Source organism: Crocuta crocuta, unplaced genomic scaffold, assembly GCF_008692635.1.
Source record: "Crocuta crocuta isolate KB4526 unplaced genomic scaffold, BGI_CrCroc_1.0 scaffold127, whole genome shotgun sequence".
NCBI lineage: Eukaryota > Metazoa > Chordata > Mammalia > Carnivora > Hyaenidae > Crocuta > Crocuta crocuta.
The window spans coordinates 7,696,388-7,718,279 of NW_027532008.1; the positions used below are offsets into that span (position 1 = coordinate 7,696,388).

The following is a 21,892-nucleotide window of genomic DNA, read 5'->3' on the forward strand; positions in this document are numbered from 1 at the left end:
AGCCTTACCACTGAGAATATGGATTTCTTAACACTTGATCACTTTCTTTAATTTGATAAAGAATGAAATTGATGCTGAATTTTACAACTATATCCAAATGTTGAAATTGAACTTTATGAAATAGTTTTCATACTTGAGTGCAGCTAGAGTTGATAAGAAATCCATTCAACACTCTTAACTTGAAACAGTCAACTTGAATTAGAAAGTTAACTTTAACTTTACGTTAAGTCAGCTTTCAGCCTTCCAGAATTTGTGTATGAAATGTACATATATAAACTTAGTGTTTGAAAGGGTGCTAAAAATAATCTTTGATGAGAAACCATGGATAACTCTTGGGTCATATCTGATGCAATTATCACCTATTTGGTAGATATGAGATACTTGCTGTCATAATTTCCAATTTGTGGCCAGATTAGGTAGAACTATAGTGAAAAGGGAAGTTAACCTGATGTGGAACCTTAATGTCAGTGGAGATGGGTATAATAGGTTACTGTATTGGAAGATTGCAAATTATCTTCTACGTCCAGTGTGAAATTGGGGTTTTTTTTTTCATTGACTTTGTTGCTTTTTAATTATTTGAAAGTTATGATGACCTTTTTAAAGATTTTTAAAGTTTTAAAGATTTTATTATTTTTTTTTTTTTTATATGATCTCTACCTCCCGATGTAGGGCTTGGGCTCATGACTCAGATTAGTAAGAGTCACATGCTCCACTGATACAGCCAGCCAGGGAGGGGCCCCTCAGACATTTGCTTAAAATTGTTAAACCCAGCTGAACTTTTACTAAAAGGTCAGCAGATGCCAAAAATTGTAGAATTCTCCTTTAAAGCAAAGTTAGAATACTTGCTGGAGGGATTTACTTACTTACCTTGGGTAAGACACTTGAGTTTTCTTTTTTTTTTTTTAAGTTTATTAGTTATATTTTGAGAGAGAGTGCATATGAAGAGGGGAAGGGGGAGAGAGAGAGAGAGAGAGAGAGAGAGAGAGAGAGAGAGAATCCTAAGCAGGCTCCATGCTGTCAGTACAGAGCGATATGGGGCTTGATCCCATGACCTTGGGATCATGACCTGAGCTGAAATCAAGAGTTGGATGCTTAACCAACCTAGCCACGCAGATGCCCCAGCACTAGAATTTTCTGACCCTTGATTTCCTCATGTGTAAAATAGACACCATGGTAATAAAAGGTGATTGTATAGTAAAATTGACATTACCTTATTTAATCTTAGAAACTTCCTTGTGAGGTAAGTGTGTTATTCCTTTTTACATTCATGGGAAAGGTAAATTACTTGCCCAAGTAAGTGGCAGTTGTTAGTATTTGAATTCAGATCCTGTGTCCATTGCTTTTGCTAGTACTTCATATTAAACATGTTAACATGTTTTTTTTCCACCCCTGAAGTCAGTAGCACATAGAATATTAGTCTGTAGCACTTAATGTGGGTTTATAATGAAAAGCTTATATTCTTATTTCAGAAAACTTGTGGTAAGTTAGTAAATATTACCACTTAGGTCCTACTTGTTTCCAATGCTCTGTAGGTTCTTAAGTATATTTAAAAAAGGTCATATAAAAGGATTAAGGTGTAAGCAGTGGAAGAGAACAACAATAACACAGCAGTTAACCTAGTGAACTGCTAATTTATTCTGGGATGTCTTCCTCAATGGTTTTCTTTGCTTGTAGGTACTTTGGAAAGCTCACCACAGCAGTAGCAAGTTCTCTCAGCCATGTTTGATTTTGTTTGTGGCATGATTTGTCTGTTTAAGAAATAGATGATTTGTCTGTTTAAGAAATAGAAATAAGAAATAGAAAGAGATGAGTGCTCTTTGTACTTCAGTTATCAAATAATTGTACCTAGTCACTGGGTTGCAGACGTCTCTATATCGGGTTTTAGGGAACCTCTCCTAGTGCTGCTCTGATCCCGAATTGCTGGGTATTGTGGTGAAGATAGAAGCCACACTAATGAATACATCTTTGCATTTCTTTTTAATACTTTGAATTACCATACCATATATATTCAAAATAAGATATTGTTCCTCCCATTTTTTTGACAGACCCCATATCCCTCTGGACAGAATGCAGGTCCAACCACGTTGGTATACCCTCAAGCCCCTCAGACAATGAATTCACAACCTCAGACCCGTTCTCCGGTAAGTAAGCAGAAGCTTGTTCTAAATAATATTTTCCATCTAAGTTTGTGTTTTTAATAGCTTGGGTTCCTTTGGCTAATTTTTTTTCTTGTTTTTGGATATTTGTTCCAAAGCCAATTTATTTTTATTCATCATCATCATCATCATCAACATATTACTATATTGGTTAGCATTGCATTTTTAGACCATTAATATAGGAATAGTTTAAATTTATTAAGAAAAAGGAGAAATGGAGCTTTTTATCTTCTTTTACTTTCCTGTGGCATGATTTAAAAATGGTTGCATTCAAGTTCACTTCATTTCAGCTCTTAATTTGTTGTACTGTTAAATTCAGGAAGAGAGTAAAGCACAGTGATTTTAAAAGTAAATTAAATTTCATTAATTAGACTCAAATTCCAGTGGTTTGGGAAGTAAGAGTTCTGAATCAGTGTCACTAGGTCAATTCTAACCATTGGCAGTTTGGACATATGCATGACATACACCAATGGTGTATTTCTTTTTTCAGATGGTAAATAAATTGTCATACAAATTAAATGCTATCCTCCTCTTTGCTCATCCTTTACATGGATTGCAATAAATATTGCAAAGACTGAGAATTTATTCAACGTTCATCCTTCTGTTTCACAAAAGTATATAGTGGCTTCAGCTGTCCATTCCTTAGAATGTCGCCTGCATGATTAGGTTTTGCCAGAAGGTGCTTCTGTAACATCTCACATTGTATCTCACATCCCCACTTGTATCTCAGCTCTGTGTTTTTCTCAGAATACAGGTATCTTCTTTTGGTTCCCCACCTCCTGCTTTTTTTGCCTGTAGTATTGGGGTATTTCATTGCATTAGCTCCTATTCATTTGGTTTTATGCATGAACTGAGAAATGTTGAAATGTTTGAAAGATTGTTCAATGAACTAGAGATCATAGACTGCACCAAAATGTAATCTCTTTCTTACCCTCTTTCTGTCTTCCTTTTCCCTGTTGCCCTCTTCTCCAATACCTGTTCTTAGATCCTGGTTCTCCCCAGAGGGTATAAGAACCATTCTAAAGAGGTGGGACTTTGGTCCTAGTTGCCTGTTTGCTTGTCTCTTTTTTTTGCTGAAATGATCAACAAGATGTCTGATGCAAGTTGTGTTCTGAGAGTGGTTTGGGGATGTGCATACTTTACTACTTGGAGTGGGCCTGATATCTCACCAGATTAATTTAGATAGGCCCTGCTTCTAGTCATTAAACACGGGACATGATGGTAAGCTCTTATTGCAAAGAATTCTGTGGCCCTATTCACCTCCACCCCCATTTATAATTATTGAAAGAAAAGAAATTTACATGGTTAGAACTGGCGCAAAACCTGACTGAAGAGCTGCATCTCTAAACCAGTTTTTTTGACAGCCCAGCAGAACAGTGCCAATACATTGCACAGACAACTGGAAGAGGAGGAAGGTTTTGGAACAGACTCCCGTTTACAGGTCCTTGGCTGGAAGAGGCTGGATAAAATACTGCATTGTAAGCAATATAACAAACTGTACTTCTTGCAGGCAGTGGTGCCTCTGGCACTCATTATTTTTGACCACATCCATTTATTGGCTGATGAACAGAAATGCTTTAATTGCTTCTTCTCTGAAAGTCTAACCTAGCATGGCAGTTTCTGCCAGGCATAGTGGGGAAAAGAATAACAAATTGGGTGGGTCTTCTTGATTGGGAATTAGACAGGAGTAATTTGGGGTTTAGAGTTTTCTTTATTTTAAACTCAAAGAGGGATATCCCTTTCAGATAAATTTGATTTTAAAAGATAAATTTCAAGGCTTCTTTTTCCCTCTTTCCATTTTATAATTGAATATCAAAGAGGAAATTGTCTGTAGTTGTCAGCCATTTTTCTGTGGTCATAAACTCTTCAGATACTATCCTCTATGCAATTTTTGCCATCTGCTCTGCTAGTGACCATTACCACCCCCATTACTAAAAACCACACACATAACATTCCATTACATATCCCAAAACAAGTGCAAGACTAGCAAACCCAAGACTACTCTTGCTTGTTGTTTTGGGTCCAGTTTTCTTTATTTCATTTGTGTTGGTGCTGGGAGGGGAAGTTGGGATATGAAATTTGGCAGGATTGCATCTTCTTTTTACATCCCAAGTTGCCATAGTCTAGTCTCATCCATCCCACAGCTATCCCAACTGGTGAGGAGAGGTAAGCTGTTGCACTAAGGAAGGGACCCTTCCAATGCTTTGTAGAGCAGCTAAAGCTTACTCCATTCTATTTCTGCATTAATGGGCCATTGGCAATTGCACAGTTTAGGCTATTCTGTTCTTCCCTGGACAGCTGCCTTTGCAATCCAAGTGGCTTCAAGTGGCCCCCTGCCCTCTTTGAGGTTATCTTTTTGTCCGTATTTCTATTCAATGCATGGTATCTTAGTTAAATTCATATTGTTGTAAATCTTGTTTAAAAGCAAAAAAGTACTGATTAGCTCCCTATCTGTTCCATTTTCTGGTTGTACTGGAACTCTTTAAACAAGAGTTTATTTTTAAATAGCCTCTAAAATAATGAAGCTATTAAATGCCTAATTGGAAGAGGGGTAACAGTTTGGTTTTTTCAGTAACCTGTATCCACTGGTTATTTTTCTGTTTTGTAGCGCTAAGTGCCAAAGATACATCAGTATTATGTTGGCCATGCCCTGTTGCCAACTGTACACAGAAGAGTGAGTTGAGTGAGTGAGTGGGTGGGTGGGTGNTACAGTCCTCACCATCTTAAAGACCCCTCTTTAAAAAAGAAAAATGAAATGAATATTTCTATTTTTAATATGAGCCAGCAGCGACTACAGTTTGTTCTGTTGCTTACAGTTAGTTACCCACAGGACTAAGACTATTGTCATTCCAAATGAAAAACTCAATAGCCAATGGTGACTAGTGCAAAATAGACTAGGGTACTTTCCCACTAACTTGTGTTGGTTGTTTTTGTTGTTGTTGTTCTTGTTTTATTTTGTTTTTTGTTTTTTTGAAATACATGTGTAATTTTATAAGGTACTCCTCTTGTTCATAGAAAGTTCTCTTTTGACTGGAACCTTCCAAATACATGAAGTTGCAACTTTTATTTTAGAGCCTTAGAAATGGGACCTTTCTGTGGAACAGTGATAAGACAGGTACTGCTGTACTCAGGTTAATTTTTTAACATGGCCCTTCTCTCCCATTTTTCTTCGAAAGTGTCATGAAGAAACACCTCACTTCCACCCCCTACTTTCATACCACATGGGCGGTATTGCCTATTCTTGAAACTTGATGTCCATAGTAGAGGTATGATCTGTTTTCTTCTCATAATTGGAAAACTGAAAATATAAGACCTCAGTTTCTGTGAAGAGAAAATGTTCTGCAAGAAGTATAGCTGCCTTTGTCATCATTTGGAGAAACTATTTTACAATAGTTCACAAATATAATGGCTGACCTAACACAGTCTAATCATGTAGTTTGTCAAGAACTCATTAAGTTATGCCGAATAACTTCACAACGTGTTTAAAACACATTTCATTACTTGAAAGACAGATGATGTTTTAGCTTCTAGGGTGAATTCTTGGTAGAGCAGTCTTCATCCATCTCCTACGCTGTGGCATGTACTCCACTGTAGTTCGTTGAAAATTGTTTAAATGAAATAATGGCAGTTGAGGAAATAATTCCAGATCTTTTGCATGTAACTTAAATTCCAAGTCTGAGGGATTGTTTCCTAGTTAATCTTCAATCTGATTCACCTGTAGTGATGAATTGACAAAGGACGGCTCTAGTCTAGGAAATAAAATAATGAAAGACGTATGTTTTAGTTCCTTAAGTGTATTAAATTAAAGCCCTGTGTGGTTTGCTTTCAGAACCACTTTGTAAATATTTTCTTTTCACTACTAAAGAGGGTGGTTAATATTTCGATAGTTAATGTGTTAGTAGCCAGTTCAGACACTATGTCCCGAGAAGTTTTTTCTGTCCCTGTTAGTAAAATCACACTGGAAGGCAAGTTAATGCTCTGATGAAGAATTATTTGATCTTAGAGGTTTAGTATTTAAAATTTTATGGGTGGAAGACCTTTTTCTTTGATTCTAAGTTAGGGAAATTAAGAGTTGGAATATGTATTACCTGCTTTCAAGCACTCTCTTTAACTCAGGCATTATTTTCTGATTTTGTTTTTATTCCCAATGTCAGATAGCAGTAGATGCATTTGTACAGTGTTGTGCTGCTGTGTATAAACAGTGATTGAGAGATTTGACTTCTTTCACTCTTTTTTCTTCTTGAGCTGATAATAGTACCACTTTGATTAATCATGTTGGAGAGTGATGTTCTTTACCAGCTGTTTGCTTTGGTATGCTTGATATTAAACTTTACTAGTTAATTGTATTTAAATATATATGTTTATATATTTATATATTTAAATATTTTTATATATTATAAATATGCTTATATATTTATAAATATATAAATGAAATGTTATTCTTTAAGAAATAAAGGAAGATACTGAAATTTCCATTTCATGTATGAGATACTCCATTAAACTTAAATAAATTTGAAATCAGTCCTTTAACATTCTTTATTTCCTATTGGACATTTTAATTGCCTCCTGGCTATTTCTTGTAATATAAAACCTTTTCTCATTTCCTCCAGCTATATCAATTGCATAAGCATACTTGACTTTTTCATGTTTGTCTTTATATAACCACTTAGTATTTCAGACTTTCTTTTGCTTTATTTTAGGGTTTCTTTTCTTTTCTTTTCTTTTCTTCTCTTTTCTTTTCTTTTTTTTCTTTCTTTCTTTCAATATTTCTATCAGAAAGATACCCTTACGTGCCTAACAGCTTAGCTGTTTATCTCCCAGCTGATAAATGGCAAACTATACCTGGTAGTGGTGTTAACTTGTTGAATCCTAGTACCTGTCTGTCACTGTCCTGCAGCAAAGCTTTGACCGTTTATGTTCTTTTTTTTTTTTCCTTTCTTCTTGTGGGTTTTTTTCTTTTGGCATACTGTGTGACATTTTGGTTTTTGTTGTGGTGTTTCTGACTCTTTGTGCCTTTCCTTTTGTGTTTGTTTTCCCTCCTTTTCTCAGTTTGCAGCGGGGCCTCGACCTGCCCATCATCAGGTACTGTACCCTTGCCCCTTCACTCTCACCCATAATAATAGGCGGAGGCACCAGTAGCTGCTGACTCTGAGAATGCTGCCGTTCCCAGGCCGCTCCGCTCCTCTCTCCAGGAGCTGCAGCCTCACGGGGTCCCCTTCTTCTCATTCTCCACTAACCTCACAGCACTTGGTGCTTAACAGACCCTTTCCCTTCTGCTTATGGCACAATATAAAAATAATAATAATAGAGCTTTTCCCCCAAAATAATTGCTCTGAGTTTAGAGAACCCTGAAATTTTTTCAATAAATTAAGCCCTTCCAGATTCTGTGGGTATCTGTACTGTTTACATTTAACTGAGTGGAACAGGCAACATTCTAAGGGTTTTCTGTTAACATTCTGATGTAACTTGTATTGATGTGTATAAAATAACATTAGTATTTCTAAAACCACTTACCCTCAGTTGCTAACTGAAATCTAATATCCAATTAACAATAATATATATTCATTTGCTGCAGAGAATTAATTTTAGCCTGTTGGTTCTCTTAAATGAAGTGATTGTGTAAATTAAAATACAAAAATGTATATGCTGACACTAATTTATTTAGCAGGAATATACTAGAGGAGGTGGTTTCGGAGAAAAAGACTTTGGCAGGGTTTTCCCCTCTATTTTCAAATAGTTTTTTACAGAGTGTTCTGAAACATTTTCTTCTGCTAATAGAAAGGGCCTAGGCTTTAGAATTGTACAGATCTGGGTTCTGGTTACCACCATATTATCACATAACCAGCTGGATTAAACATCTTTTTCTGAGCCTCAGTTCCCTCTTATGTAAAATGGGGATAAATACCCTCTACATTAGAGATAAGATTCCTAAGGCATGTGACACAAGTAAGCAGTCACAAAGTAAGCTTAATGCAATATAGTATGGTTTGGTAAAACAGGAGAAATGTTACCAGTGTCTACCTGTGTTATCATAGTTAAAAATTCTTACTACTGAGTAAGTGGGCATTTTAATTGAAGGATTTCATTGTCTACCAGTGACTAAATGCAAGGCTGTATTTCTCAAAACAAGAGTCTTTCCAAGTTAGAGGATATAAAAGCCAAGCAAATTCTGAGATGCTAAAGACACTTTGCAGGTGAACTCAGAGGTGGTTGTATGAAGTGGATGGCAGTTCTTTGGATTAGATGAAGAAATAAAACTCGGCTAGTTCTTTGTATCAACAGACAGTATTGTTAAAGTACTTGAAGAGCTTGGAATTTGGTGTCACCTAGACCTAGGTTTGACTCTTCTTTATTAACTGAGTGGTTTGGGGTAGGTTATTCACTGTTCTCAGCCTCAGTTTTCTCATTTGTAAAAGGGGCACAGTATTAATACCCATCTTAGGACCATTATGAAGAATAAATAAAATAATACAAGTAAACTGATTAGCAGTGTTTAGCACATACCAAGAATATATGGGGTAAGATTACTAGTAATTTAAAAAAAGATAATCTCTTAGGTAAAAAGATTGATGATAAATTTTAAAAAATTTTTAGTCAAGGACCATAGAGGCCAGGCTTGAATTTTAGTCAGGGATCAAGCCAGAGAGATACTTCTAACAGAAATACCCAGGAGAGCTCTGTTCAAGAAGTAGAGTAAAAAGAAACTGTTGATTAAGTAAAAACATTTTTGAGCTCCTTCGTATAAGGCTAAATCTTTCTTTCTTTCTTTTTTTTTTTAATATTTTTATTTATTTCTAGGAGAGAGAGAGAGAGAGACAGCGTGAGCAGGAGAGGGTCGGAGAGAGGAGCAGGAGAGGGTCAGAGAGAGAGGGAGTCACAGACTCTGAAACAGGCTCCAGGCTCTGAGGTGGCAGTCAGCACAGAGCCCGACGTGGGGCTCGAACCCACTAACCACGAGATCATGACCTAAACGAAAGTCGGACGCTCAACTGACTAAGCCACCCAGGCGCCCCATAAGGCTAAATATTTCTATTCAATAATGATGGTTCTAAAATAAGGACCTTTATAAATAAGGCTTTTTTAAACAATAGGTCTTTTTTAAGGAAAATTTGTCTTTTGAACTTTCTTCTGAGCTCAAGTCTTATGATACGCTTTGTCTTTCTTCTATTTCAAAAATCAAGGAAAACTTTAAGGAATCTTGTGATAAGAGGTTGGTTTCAGTTGTATAATCATTTTTCATTTGTAATAGGACTCACTCAAAAAAGTATTGGCAGATTGGTCCTTTATTTAGCTATAGGATGATACTTGTAAAATTATGGCATGTTTTAACCATTAAGCAAAATTGAACCACGTATGTCTATATTCTTATTATTCATCAACAAGGAAAATAATGACTTTCTGACACTAGTTCTTAAAGATAGATTCTTGAGATGCAGCATAAATACAGAGCATTGCTTTTGGATACAAAAACTTTGGGTATCTGGGTGCTTTTTGCTCTGGCATTCCCTCCCCCCCTTTTTTTTATACTTTTTTTGAGACAGAGAGAGACAGAGCGTGAGCAGGGGAGGATCAGAGAGAGAGGGAGACACAGAATGTGAAGCAGGCTCCAGGCTCTGAGCTAGCTGTCAGCACAGAGCTTGACGCGGGGGCTCGAACCCACAAACTGCGAGATCATGACCTGAGCCGAAGCCGGACACTCAACCGACTGAGCCACCCAGGTGCCCCTGGCATTCCTCTTTCTAAATACCAGCTAGAATTTTTTTCATTACACCTCAGAGAATTAAATAAGGAAATAATGTAACTTTGGTTGAGGCAGTAGCAGGAATGAGTGACCTTGGAGAACTGGAGGGGGAGGGGCGTGGTGTTGAAGTGACAGCTGCTGAGCCGGAGCTGCTGTGCCAGTATTAATGGCATAGAGCACATTAGGAAGAGTTTGCTCTTCTGTGTCCATAGATGTACCGGCTGGTTTGGTCTGTTTCACTATGGAATAGGTATTGGCATTTTGAGTGGGATCTCCAGTTATGAAAAACTTCCCTGTAATTGCAGTTCATTTGGCAACCTTAGAGCTCTGAATGCCAGTAGAATTCCCCCAGTGACAATTAAAAAACAAAACAAAACAACACTACCTTCATATGTTTTCACATAAACGTGGAGGTGATACTGTTTCTCATTTGACAGTCACTGGCTGAAGTCTGTATTGAAAATGATCTCTTCAGATCTAAAGTCAAGTAGAGGTTCATAGAGGAGATGCTTGTAAGACAAAACAGCACATAGAGACTTGGATAGAGGAAGCAGTGCCGTGAAAACATTGAGTGGTTTACAGAGAATATGTTTTTAAAGGGAAAACATCTATGTCCTAGATTATTTTTGGTTTGTTGTGAATTGGAGACACAAATGGTTTTTTCAGTTATGGCAGTTTCCTTTGGTCAGAAAGAATTAAATTGAGAGTCAGAATTAGTGAATAAATTTCTCATTTATCCTTTATCACCTTGTTCATCAGTGGCTCCCTTTCTGATCACATATCCTTTCATTCTTTGACCTTTTCTTTCCCCACAAAATAATTTGATGCTGGATGATGTTTTATATGATTGCTGTTTCTAAAGTCCAACAGTAAATACATAACTTTTTGTGAGTGCTTAGTAACAATTGTTTCTTTGAACATTATGAAGAAAATAAGTATTGTTATTTCGGTAAGCTAATTGGAGGTAATTGCTTGTGAAAAGAAAACATGATTGTCCAGTTTAGTAATCTAGAATCTATATATATATATTTTTCTTCTTTGTAAAGTGAAGTTACCTGAATTGAAATAAAATACATAAGATTTTGGATAGCAAATATTTTTAACTTAATAGGACCATGAAATTGTTATAGAATATATTTCTTGGGACTACTTTTATTTAGAATATCTTTCTGTGTGGCCATCCAGTGTTCCTATTCTGTCCCTCAAGTCAGGGATTACATGCTCTAGGTAGAATTACATCTGCCATGTCTTCTTCCGTTCATTTTTGGCTTTTGCAGAGATTCTTCAGGTTAATTAGAATGTTCTATTCTTTTTGGCATTTTGCAATCTGAAGAGAGCATTAGATTAGAATAACAGTTTTCTTCAAGGGTAAAAGAAGTACTAAGTAATTTTATATGCGAACACCCTTGGCTTGAGAAATATGTCAACTATTTTTACTCTGGTGTTTGAAAATCCCAAGGTAATTAGAAACTGAAAGAACAGAACAGAACGTACACTCATAAGTAAAACAAGTCACTTGGTATAATGTAGATTTTGACTTGTGTTATTTTCATGTTTGGTAGCTGAAATTTGTGTAGTTGTAGTTTAAAGTTACTTGTCTTCCTGTCCTTATTTTACTTTTGGGTTTCACAACAGAGACTGACTGTTGGTTTTATATTAAGGCTGAGTAGTCTTTATATTTCGAGAGAGACCAGGGAATTGGTATTTAAGACTTTTCATAGAACAAAAAGTATTCTGCAGTGTGTCAGTACATGATTTTAGTTCACATAGTGTTCACATGTGTTGGAGAATATGCTATATTCAGAGCAATTGGATTTAATACAAACAAATAAAACCTTCATAAAACATAATAGTATTGGGCATCAGGGAAGTATGTTACCTGGTGGCCAGCATTGAAACTGTGCGTGTTTTCCTATGTACTTTTGTTCTTTTTGCTAAAAGAGTAAAAGAAACCAGCTGGCTGTTGTTGTTGTTGTTGTTGTGTTTTTTTCCATTATGACCCTTAAAGGTTTTTATACTCATAGTTGTGCTATTATATTTGAAGTCTTCGTTTCTGGTAGAAAAATAGTTGTATTGCTCTAGGCAGTTTCTTAGATTTGGAAAGTAAAATAAATGAAGGCTTAGGGCTTACCTCTGGGGCCAGACCTGGCACATCAGAGTTTAATGGGTATTACTTAGAAATCAGATCAAGCATTTATGCAGTCTTAAGACGAATGCTTAGGGTTTTCAGAGCTTACTATAATGCAGTCATGGGCAATTTTATCTGGTGCCTTACTGATGAAAGCATTGTAGGGTTACAGCAGAGATAGTAAAGAAAATATAGGTTAGGAATTGCCATAACAGGGAATCTTAGCTTTACTACAAACTGGCTTTGAGCATCTGATTTCTTATCTGAGAAATGATAGAATATGCTCATAAATGATAACATATTGAAGTGTTAACAACAGTAGCACCTTTTTCCTAAGGGTGTTGTGAGGAGAGGATTCCAGTACTTGCCCGTCAGAGTTCCTCACATAGAATAGATCCTTGGTAAATATCAATTTCCTTTAGCAATGAGACAGCCTGCCTTTCATCTCCTTTTTATCCACCTATTTTTACCTATGAGTGAAGTATTCTACAAGGATGTTCCTTTCCCAGACTCTACTTTTTGGTCAGACAGAACACCTTCTGTTCCTGACAGAAGCCTTAGGGTTTTTTACCCCCCTGCCCTTTGACATAATCCTCTGGAGCAGAACTGTCTAATAGAACTTTCTGTGATAGTGAAAATGTTCTGTGTCTGTGCCATTCACTATAGTAGCTACTAGCCACATGTGGCTATTGAGCACTTATACTGTGTAATGCAGCTGAAGAACTGAATTTTTAATTTAATACTAATTTAAGTTCTCAGATATGGCTAGTGGCTATTGTATTGGAAACCTCAGCTCTAGGGTTTACATCTTTTAATTCTTAATGAAATGTTAAAGTATGTAATATTGGCCACATGCAGGGAAAATACACAAAGAATTTAGAATGTAATAGCCTTCGTTATACATCTGAGTCAGTAGAATCTCTGGTTGAGTGTTATCCCATTATGTGGACTCTTTACTGCTTGTCCCTTTGTAACTTGTCAGAAGATAATAGCACTGTTACTTTTCTCTGGAGTATTTTAGAATTTTTGAAGATATTAACCTAAATAATTCATAATTGCAAATCTTACTGTTCTTCCAGTAGGCTGAGCAATAACTTGCAGAAAGCTAGGTGTTTCAGAGGCGTATTTTTGATATAATTTTTATTGCTTTGCAAATAAAGTATGCAGTAGTTTTTTTTCCCATGTGGGAACTAATGTGATTGAATATGGTTTTTCTAGTTAAAGATGAATAGGTAGTTTTCAGAGAACTTTTTAAAGCTTTTTATTATAGAAATCTGTGAGGTTTTTTTCTTTTTTTGTTTTTTAAGTTTATTTATTTTGAGAGAAAGAATGGGGAGGAGACAGAGAGGGAAAGAGAGAGAATCCCAAGCAGGCTCCACACTGTCAGAGCCCGACGTGGGGCTCAAACTCACGAACTGTGAGATCATGACCTGAGCCAAAACCAAGAGCCAGACACTTAACTGACTGAGCCAGGTGCCCCCAGAGAGCTTTTTTTCCCCTTTATGTTTTTTGTTCATTCATTCGTTCGTTTGTTCATTCATTCATAGAACATGTACACAGAAGGGAGAGGGAGAGAGAGAATCCCAAGAGAGAGAATTCCCTCTGTCAGCACAGAGCTGATGTAGGGCTCAGTCCCACAGACCATGAGAGCATGACCTGAGCCAAGAGTCGGATGCTTAACCAACTGTGCCCTCCAGGCACCCCAGGAGAACTTATAATTATTACATAGTTTTTTAGAGATCACCTTGTCTTTTGATGATCTTAGAAGGGGGAGTTCATGAGAAGTGATATAATTACCAGCATCTTCAAAAAATATTACTAATGTATCCAGGAAACTTTTGGTAATGGTATAATTATCATATCTATAGAAGGATTTTCTAAGAGATAACATTTTTCTTCTGGCTTCTAGAATGTTTCAGTGAAAGTCTGCTATCACGAGTACTCTAAATTTACCCCAATCTGTTAAATGTTCCTTAGCCCTTTGGAGCTCAAATGAGGGCTAATGCTTTTGTATGCCATTCTCCTGGCATACTAGTGGACAATGAAAGATAAAAGGCTTAACACAGATTGAAATCCAGTTTGGAGATGATACTTATTATAATTCCTCCCTTCTTTTACCTAGTCTTTTTCAGCATTGTCATCAGTGATTTGGTTTAATGACATGCCTGTCAAATTTGCCGATGCTTATGTGGTTTTGACATTGCATGGTCTATTTGGAATAGACCATTTGGAATCTAAAAGTATCTCTACAGTCTGAAATGTTGGGTTGAAATTCACCAGATAAATATTCTTTTTTAAATAAAACATTTTTTAAATGTTTATTTATTTTGGGGGGAGAGAGAGAGAGACAAAGTACAAGTGAGGTAGGAGCAGAGAGGGAGGGAGACAAAGAATCCGAAGCAGGCACCAGGCTCAGGAGCACAGAGCCTGACGTGGGGCTCGAACCCACAAACTGCGAGATCATGACCTGAGCTGAAGTCATACGCTCAACCTACTGAGCCACTTAGGCGCCCCTAAATTCGCCAGAAAAATTTTCAAAGGAACAACATACAAGATTCCTTTGTATGTTCCCGTACAAGAACACCTCTTTACGTGTACATACAAAAGTGAAGAGCATGACCTATTGTTAGGTTATATGTAAAGAAGACTTAAGGATTTTTAAAAGATTGTATGTAACTCAGTACCAATCAGTAGTAAAATATGGTTGACAAAAGGTCTCCTGTTATTCTTGGTGTTATTAATGGAAGTGTAGTCAGCCAGAATCAGAGACAGCTGTTGCTCTTTAATTTAGCAACAGATACATTTATTGAGTGAGGCCAGGTACTTTCTGGGCAGACAACACCTGGATCGTTGTGTTTGGTTCTGTATTGAGTCAGACTTTGAGCGATGGAAACCTATTGAGAGAAACCTGAAGAGGGAATTCAAAATCTTGGTTCGAGGGATAGAGTGTGGAGGGTGGTGATTGGCTTTGAGAAAAAATAGACATTGGTGTCAAAGTAGGTTGGCAGTGATGGCTGTCTTCAGATAACTTTAGAAATTTGTCACTTCCACAGTAGAAGGCATTGGCTTTGATGTGATTTTAGGAAGAGTTATTGGACCCGAGGGTAGATGATACAGAGAGAGAAATTTGGAGCCAGTAGAAGGGAAGACCTCTGCAGTGTCAGAACTCCGTTTGACAATGAAATGGAACTGTGTCTTGGGTTGCTCAAGTTTCATAACCCCAAGGCCATTTCATGTAAGAGATTTAAACTGTAGGTATGTGGTTAGATTAAATGGCCTGTACTGTCCTTACATGCAGGTGAGTTTGATTCTTTTAATTATTCTTCATCACTTATTGGAGAGGAAAAGGGATTCTGAAGCATTGCAAGCAGTTTGGGAAGGCCCATTCACATTCACACCTTCTTTTTAATAATCTGTGGTTTACTGCCATGCCCATCCACAGATTTTTAATTTCCTGTACCACTATTAAATCATAATCTAAATTTACAGTTGAATGGCTAGGAGAGAGTGCAAAAAAGAGAATATTCATCTCTTTTTATATCTTTGCTTTTCCAGCCATTACACCTTTTCTAGTTCTTTTGATGCTAGAATCTTGTGTGTGTGCGCACCCGTGCTGTGGGAGTGGGGAGCAAGGAGGGAAGGAGGGTCAGAGGAACTTCTTAAGGGGGGGAAGAAAAGCTCCAGATTGCCTGTCCTTATAAAAATCTTAGTGCAGTGAGATTGAGTAAAAATAGGCCTGTTAAATGTTGTACCAAGCATGTTACAAGCATATGAACAGTTATCAATTACTTTAAGGGAGACAGAGAATTAGAGTCTTATAGGTAGAAGAAATTTGGTTTCTTGAATAATAAGCATGAATTTTGTGAAGGAACTGATGGAACATTTTTCTTGCCAGGAATCAGTTCTGGTCGAGGGATATGCATCCCTTAGTGTTTTTGAATAAAGGTCTCAACACATCGCTGCAGCTTTTGAAAAAGTGTCTTCAGACTGACAATTGTTTGAAAATATGAGGGGTGTTCCACTTCGTGAGAAGGGAAGTGTGTAACAGTTAAAGTTAGAGAACTAACCCTGTGTTTAAATTACAGATGGGAGACCTTTAGTAAGGAACTTAATCTCCCTGTCCCTCAATTTTCCCATATATCTAATGGGAGTGTTAATAGTACCTGCCTTAGAGGTTTGTTGTGAGAATAATTTAATTAATATGCAAAAAGTTTAGAGGTTCCTGGTAGGTAGTAAGCGCTATTTAAATTTTCACTCTTACTTAGTGTGCACATATGAATATATTTTTCTACGTTGATTCAAAGCTGAAATCTTAGTTTATAAAAAATTGCATGTCTACATAACCATGAATTTTGTGCTTTATTGAGTTCAGCTGTACAGTAACCTTAGCAGTATTACCAGAAACACTTATTCGTTTCTCTTTTAAAACCACTCAAGAAAATAGTCTCCATGCTATTCAGAATTCTCCTTGAATAAACTGTAATTGCAGTTATTCTAAATAGGCTGGTTAAAACCCCAAGCAGAGGAGTTGGAAAAGAGTGCCAAGGAAAGGACTCACATACAGTAAACTGTTGCATTTGTGGGGAAACTGACCATATCTGCTTTTCTGGCTCTGCACAAGTTAATAGCACTGTGTCTCTTCAGGCAGTAAAGACTTGGACAACATTTGATGATAATATAGCCACGAGTAGATAATTACCTGTTCTGTTTGATACTGTCCTTGTCTTGGCTGCCCTCTAGAGTTGGTGGAAAAGGATCTTACAGGAGTAAGATTTCTATTACATATAATATCTAGTAATGCTCAATCAGTTGAGTAAATGAATGACTATTCTCTCCTTGAGACCTATAATAGTTCTGTGGCCCCTGATTATCTAAGTTATAAAAATGCTTAAGTTCACTTCTAAAATGTGTTTATAGCTCACATACATTGATGAGTAATAGATTCTACCTGCTGTGTAATTAAGAGAAGTGAAGTGAAGTCTTTGGTGGAAAGTTTACTAGTTCAGGGCTCTTGGTTGAAGTCAACAGAAATTCTTGTGTCTGTTACCAAAACTGTGTCGGTGGAGATAACTAGAAGACTTGCTATTGGTGTGGCCCAGCCCAGTTTCCTCTATTACCAACTAGTTTGCTTCTTGTACTTTCTTTTCATCTCCATCAGCTACTCTCTGTGGCCTCCCCCATTGACTCCATTCTCCTGCTGTACTGTCTGTTGCTTTTCTGTGACTTAATCTCTTTAGGGCTTTCTTTGTCCTGGGTTATAAAGGCCAAATGGGGATGAGCCTTGGGTGCTGGATTCTAATTCTTCCAGTTGAGCACAAGATGAAAAGTTATTTCTTCTATCACATTTGGGTAGCCTGATGCTTAAGAGTAAGATAGGATATGACTTGAGTGGGCCCAAAGGTCAAAGCTCACCTTGCCTTTATTTGGGCCAATAGAAATACTCCTATCTGGAATTGTGAGACAACTCAGGAGATTTTGGAGCTAGACCACATTTTAAGAATAGCTTCAGATTTCCCCATTTTAAAGCTTTAAGTGGCCTCTTATATGCTGTGTTAGTTGAGAAAAGCAGGTTTCTGGCCTGAAGGGTCTGATAAATTTTGAAGAGCCTAATTATTTCTTAGGACTTTTGTAAACTTTTTTTTTTAATTAGCTTATTTATTTTGAGAGAGAGTGAGCAAGTAGGGAAGGGGCAGAGAGAGAGGGAAAGAGAGAGAATCCCAAGTAGGCTCCTTGCTGTCAGCACATAGACCAATGCGGGGCTCGGTCTCACCAACCATAAAATCAATAAGAGTAGGATGCTTACTTAACCAACTGAGCCACCCAGTCGCCCCTGTAAAATTTAAAATAATGAATGGCTCTTTATTATTACCTCTGTTCTCCATTAAAAATGGAAAGTGGATCATTAAGAAGCTAAATAACTAATGCCAAATTACATAATGTGTGTTTGTAGAGCCAACAGTAGGAATCAGTAGTCCCAACTGTACTTGTGCTACTAAGCAGACATCCTCTCAAGCTGTTATAACTTGTGGCTACTATTAGAATACTTTTGCCACTGGATTTATTTTCAATTAAATGTGATTTGAATCTTCAATTCCTGCGTCCTTGAATTCTCAAGTAGAGAATTGTCATTCTGATTTTCTAATCTTCCTTCTTCTCCTGTTATTACTAAATACCAAGGTATTTTTGTTGAGCTGCATGCTATGTCCTACCCCTTCCTACTGATCTATAAGCTTTTCCATTGGCTTTCTTTCTGTTTCCTGCTGCTTTCTTGCTTCATAATTGAAGGGAGGATTCAGACCCATCCAGGTAACAACTACTGGTTCTGCATGGCCTCTTTATTACTCTATTCCCTTATTATTATTACAATGAGACAATTACAGTTGATTGCTGATGAATACACATGAATTCATGGTGGGAATTTACAATTGGTATATTGTTTTCAAGGCTTTTAAGCCTGCAGTGAGAACCATAAATAACCACAGCTACTGGCGGCCATTTGATAAATTTGAGTTCTGTTCCTTCCAGACCATTCTTAAGTCTGTCTAGATTTTCCACTTTCATTGCAAAAACTATTCAATAAAGTAAAACTGGGTTCAGTTTAATATGGGTTGCCACTTTTTAGGAAGGAAGGCCATTCCCATCATGTGACAATCAGCACATGACTACCCTATAGGTAGTTTTAATTTAACTTGACGGAGATGAAAATATTTATATCCAGGTTGATTTCTTGTTCTTCCAAATATTTTATAAATTACTTGAATGGTAGTTTTTAGGGGACTGCTTTTAATTTTTAGTAAGTTGATTATGAGCCACCTACTCTTAATGAAATAATCAGTACTTGTATATAGTAGAACAAGTTTTAGAGAGACAGAAGCTTTTCTTATGTTTTATCACAGAGTTAAAAAATTAATAATTATGGTATAGAATTTTTAGTTTAAATTAGCTGAGATTTCATTTTAAAAGTGAGACCGCCCTGTTTTCACACGTGTGACAGCACTGATCAAAACTTGACTTGGTGTGCCTAGTGTTGGATATGTTTTGTGATCCCAGCCATAGGCAGTTTGTCTCTTTTCATGTATATCGTATTTCCAATTCAAGTTGAGAACCTTTTTATTAGTGGATAAAAGGAGAAAGCTCAAGATAGTAAAATTTACATGTTTCTCTTTGTAAAAAATATATATGAATATTTTTTTCTCCCCTCCTCAGTTTTTTCAGAGGCCTCAGATACAGCCTCCCAGAGCTACCATCCCGAACAGCAGTCCTTCCATTCGTCCTGGTGCACAGACGCCCACTGCAGTGTATCAGGCCAATCAGCACATCATGATGGTTAACCATCTGCCCATGCCGTACCCAGTGCCCCAGGGTCCTCAGTACTGTATCCCACAGGTAAAGTATCTCCACGGTCTGTGTGGTCCAGCGCTAGAGTGGGGATTAACTCAAATTCTCATCAGAAGAAGCGGGTAGAGGGGTGATAGCAATGGTTTTTAGTAATATGTGAACTTTCTTGTTGGTTATAAGTCTAGCCATTTTGTCATTTTCCATAGTATTGTAACAAGATATTTCTATGTTTCTTTTCTTAAGTTTTTCTAAGATGTTAGAGAAATTATTTTTATCTCCTGGCTTTCCCCCCCGTCCCTTCCTCATATCCAGCTTCTCTAAAATAGACTCAGTAATTACACTGTTCCTACGATATCATTCAATTCCATTGAAAGCTACCATCCTGAAATAATTTTACAGTGAGCTGATGTCTGTCTGTGTACTGATTTGTTGTATGGTTTTACCTAATGCATTTACTTCTTCATCCTCACTGCATCTTGATGGCAAGCAAGCATTTTTTTAAATGTATTTAACCAAGTGTTTTCACCTTATTTAAGTAATTCTCTTATATATACACACACATATATGAAAATTTTTTTATAGTAAGCTACCTTCATGTTATTTATAAATGTCTTTAATTTCTCTTTTCTAGTACCGTCATAGTGGCCCTCCTTATGTTGGGCCCCCACAACAATATCCAGTTCAACCACCAGGGCCAGGGCCTTTTTACCCTGGACCAGGACCTGGGGACTTCCCCAATGCTTATGGTAAGTAAGTATGTATGAAATATTGAGCAATTTCTGCTAGTTTTTTTGTGTTTACTTCATTTTGTTGTTCTGCTAATCAGTTTAGGCATTGAGGTTTAGTGGTGTAAAGAATTTTTAAATAAAATGTTGCAAACAGTTCTGACCTGAAAGCTTTTTAGAGAGTGGCTTACAAGGAAATAGTATTTCAGAAATATATTTACTTAATGACATCTTCTGAAAGGGCTAGTAATTCTGTTGCAAAGAACTCATGTCTCAAGGTTCTGATATCTGCAACCAAATCATCATTACCTGGATTGTTACTCGATTTTTGCTGATAGAATAAATATACAGTTGACCCTTGAACGACACAGATTTGGACTGCATGGATTCATTTATACATGGATTTTCTTTTCAGTAAATACAGTATAGTGTTGTAAGTGTATTTTTCTTCCCTATGATTTTCTTAATAGCTTTTTTTTTTTGAGCTTTTTTGTTAAGACTGTATGTACAAAATATGTGTTAATCAGCTGTTAACTTTATTGATAAGGCTTCTAATCAGCACAGGCTATTAGATAAAATTTTGGAAATTCCAAACTTACACATGGACATTGGCCTGTGTACAAGGGATCAAAGGGTACCCCTTACTTGTGCATTGTTCAAGGGGCAACTATACCTTATCTCTTTCCTATGATTTCTTTATCTCCAGTCATTTATTACCATTTACCAAAGCCTTTGTTAAGGTTTTTCTACTAGAATGTACTATCCACAAAGGCAGGAAATTTTATTCTTTCGTTCACTTCTATATCCCTAGCACCTAGAGCAATGACTAGAAAGCAGTTGGGAGTGGGATGACTGAGTAGAATTAGTATCCCCATGATTCCATTTCTGCAAAATTGTGATATGATCTGTGTCATAGGAAGATTTTGAGGATTAGCGAAGTGAAAATGCCTTGAAAAATCACAAATGTTTTTAATGTACGAAATAAGTGCCATGTTTGTACTTTGTAAGCCAGTACTAAGGTAAAGAGTAATGAAAATGACATATTATTCAGTAAACTTCTACCACTTGCCAAATTTGCTTTATTATATAGAAATTGAATTCTAAGGGGTAAAATCAGCAAAACTAGAAAAATTAAGCTTTAGGTTTCAATAAGCACTGATCTTTTCTGCTATCAGAAAGGACATATTAAAATTTTAGCTTGTTCTTTTGAGAGTAATCTATTATAAACATGTGTCCAGTAACCAGTTTCCTAACATTGGGATTTAGTGTCTCAGTTAAAAACCTTTACAACAGAATTAACTGGTATTAGAATAGCCCAAAAAAAGTTTCCTTTAGGTTTTGAGGTGAAATAGACAAAGGAACCAAGTGTTAACCTGGGTCTACTTCTTTTAGAAAAGAGAAAACCTTTCTGTTACCTGGGTTACTGCTGCTTGTGAACTGCCCTTTCAAAATGATACATTTTATAATTGCATTAAATGTCTCAAGTATGTATATATAAAACACAGCTTTATTGAAATTGTATTTTTACTAAGAAATATTGATATTTTCCAAAAACAACATGTACTGCATACATGTGTTGTTTTTGTTTTAACTAGGCTCCATGCCCATTGTGGGGCTTGAGCTTATGACCCTGAGATTAAGAATTCTATACTCTACCTATGGAGCCAGCCAGGCACTCCCATATATGTTTTTTAAAGTAAAATAATACTTGTGCATCACCAGCTCTGACATAGAATGTTGCCAGGACTGACTATTGAAGCGTTCCTTGTTTGCCCCTTCAATTTCGTTTGAACTTGCAGTTTTC

At 36.7% G+C, this 21,892-nt stretch overlaps 1 protein-coding gene across 15 annotated transcripts in view; it reads left to right on the plus strand.

Annotated features, from left to right (window-relative positions):
• The window catches only part of EIF4G3 (eukaryotic translation initiation factor 4 gamma 3), a 242,454-nt gene that overhangs the window by 79,278 nt on the left and 141,284 nt on the right, over positions 1–21,892 (plus strand). For 10 of the 15 annotated variants that reach the window (XM_077775599.1, XM_077775601.1, XM_077775586.1 and 7 more), the window contains 5 exons: positions 2,046–2,141; positions 3,521–3,634; positions 7,206–7,238; positions 19,232–19,411; positions 19,995–20,109. In XM_077775599.1, coding sequence (XP_077631725.1) covers positions 2,112–2,141; positions 3,521–3,634; positions 7,206–7,238; positions 19,232–19,411; positions 19,995–20,109 — 472 coding nt within the window. In that variant the 5' untranslated portion in view covers positions 2,046–2,111. The remainder of the gene's footprint in view (positions 1–2,045; positions 2,142–3,520; positions 3,635–7,205; positions 7,239–19,231; positions 19,412–19,994; positions 20,110–21,892) is intronic. The other 5 variants (XM_077775588.1, XM_077775595.1, XM_077775597.1 and 2 more) reach the window with 3 other exon arrangements.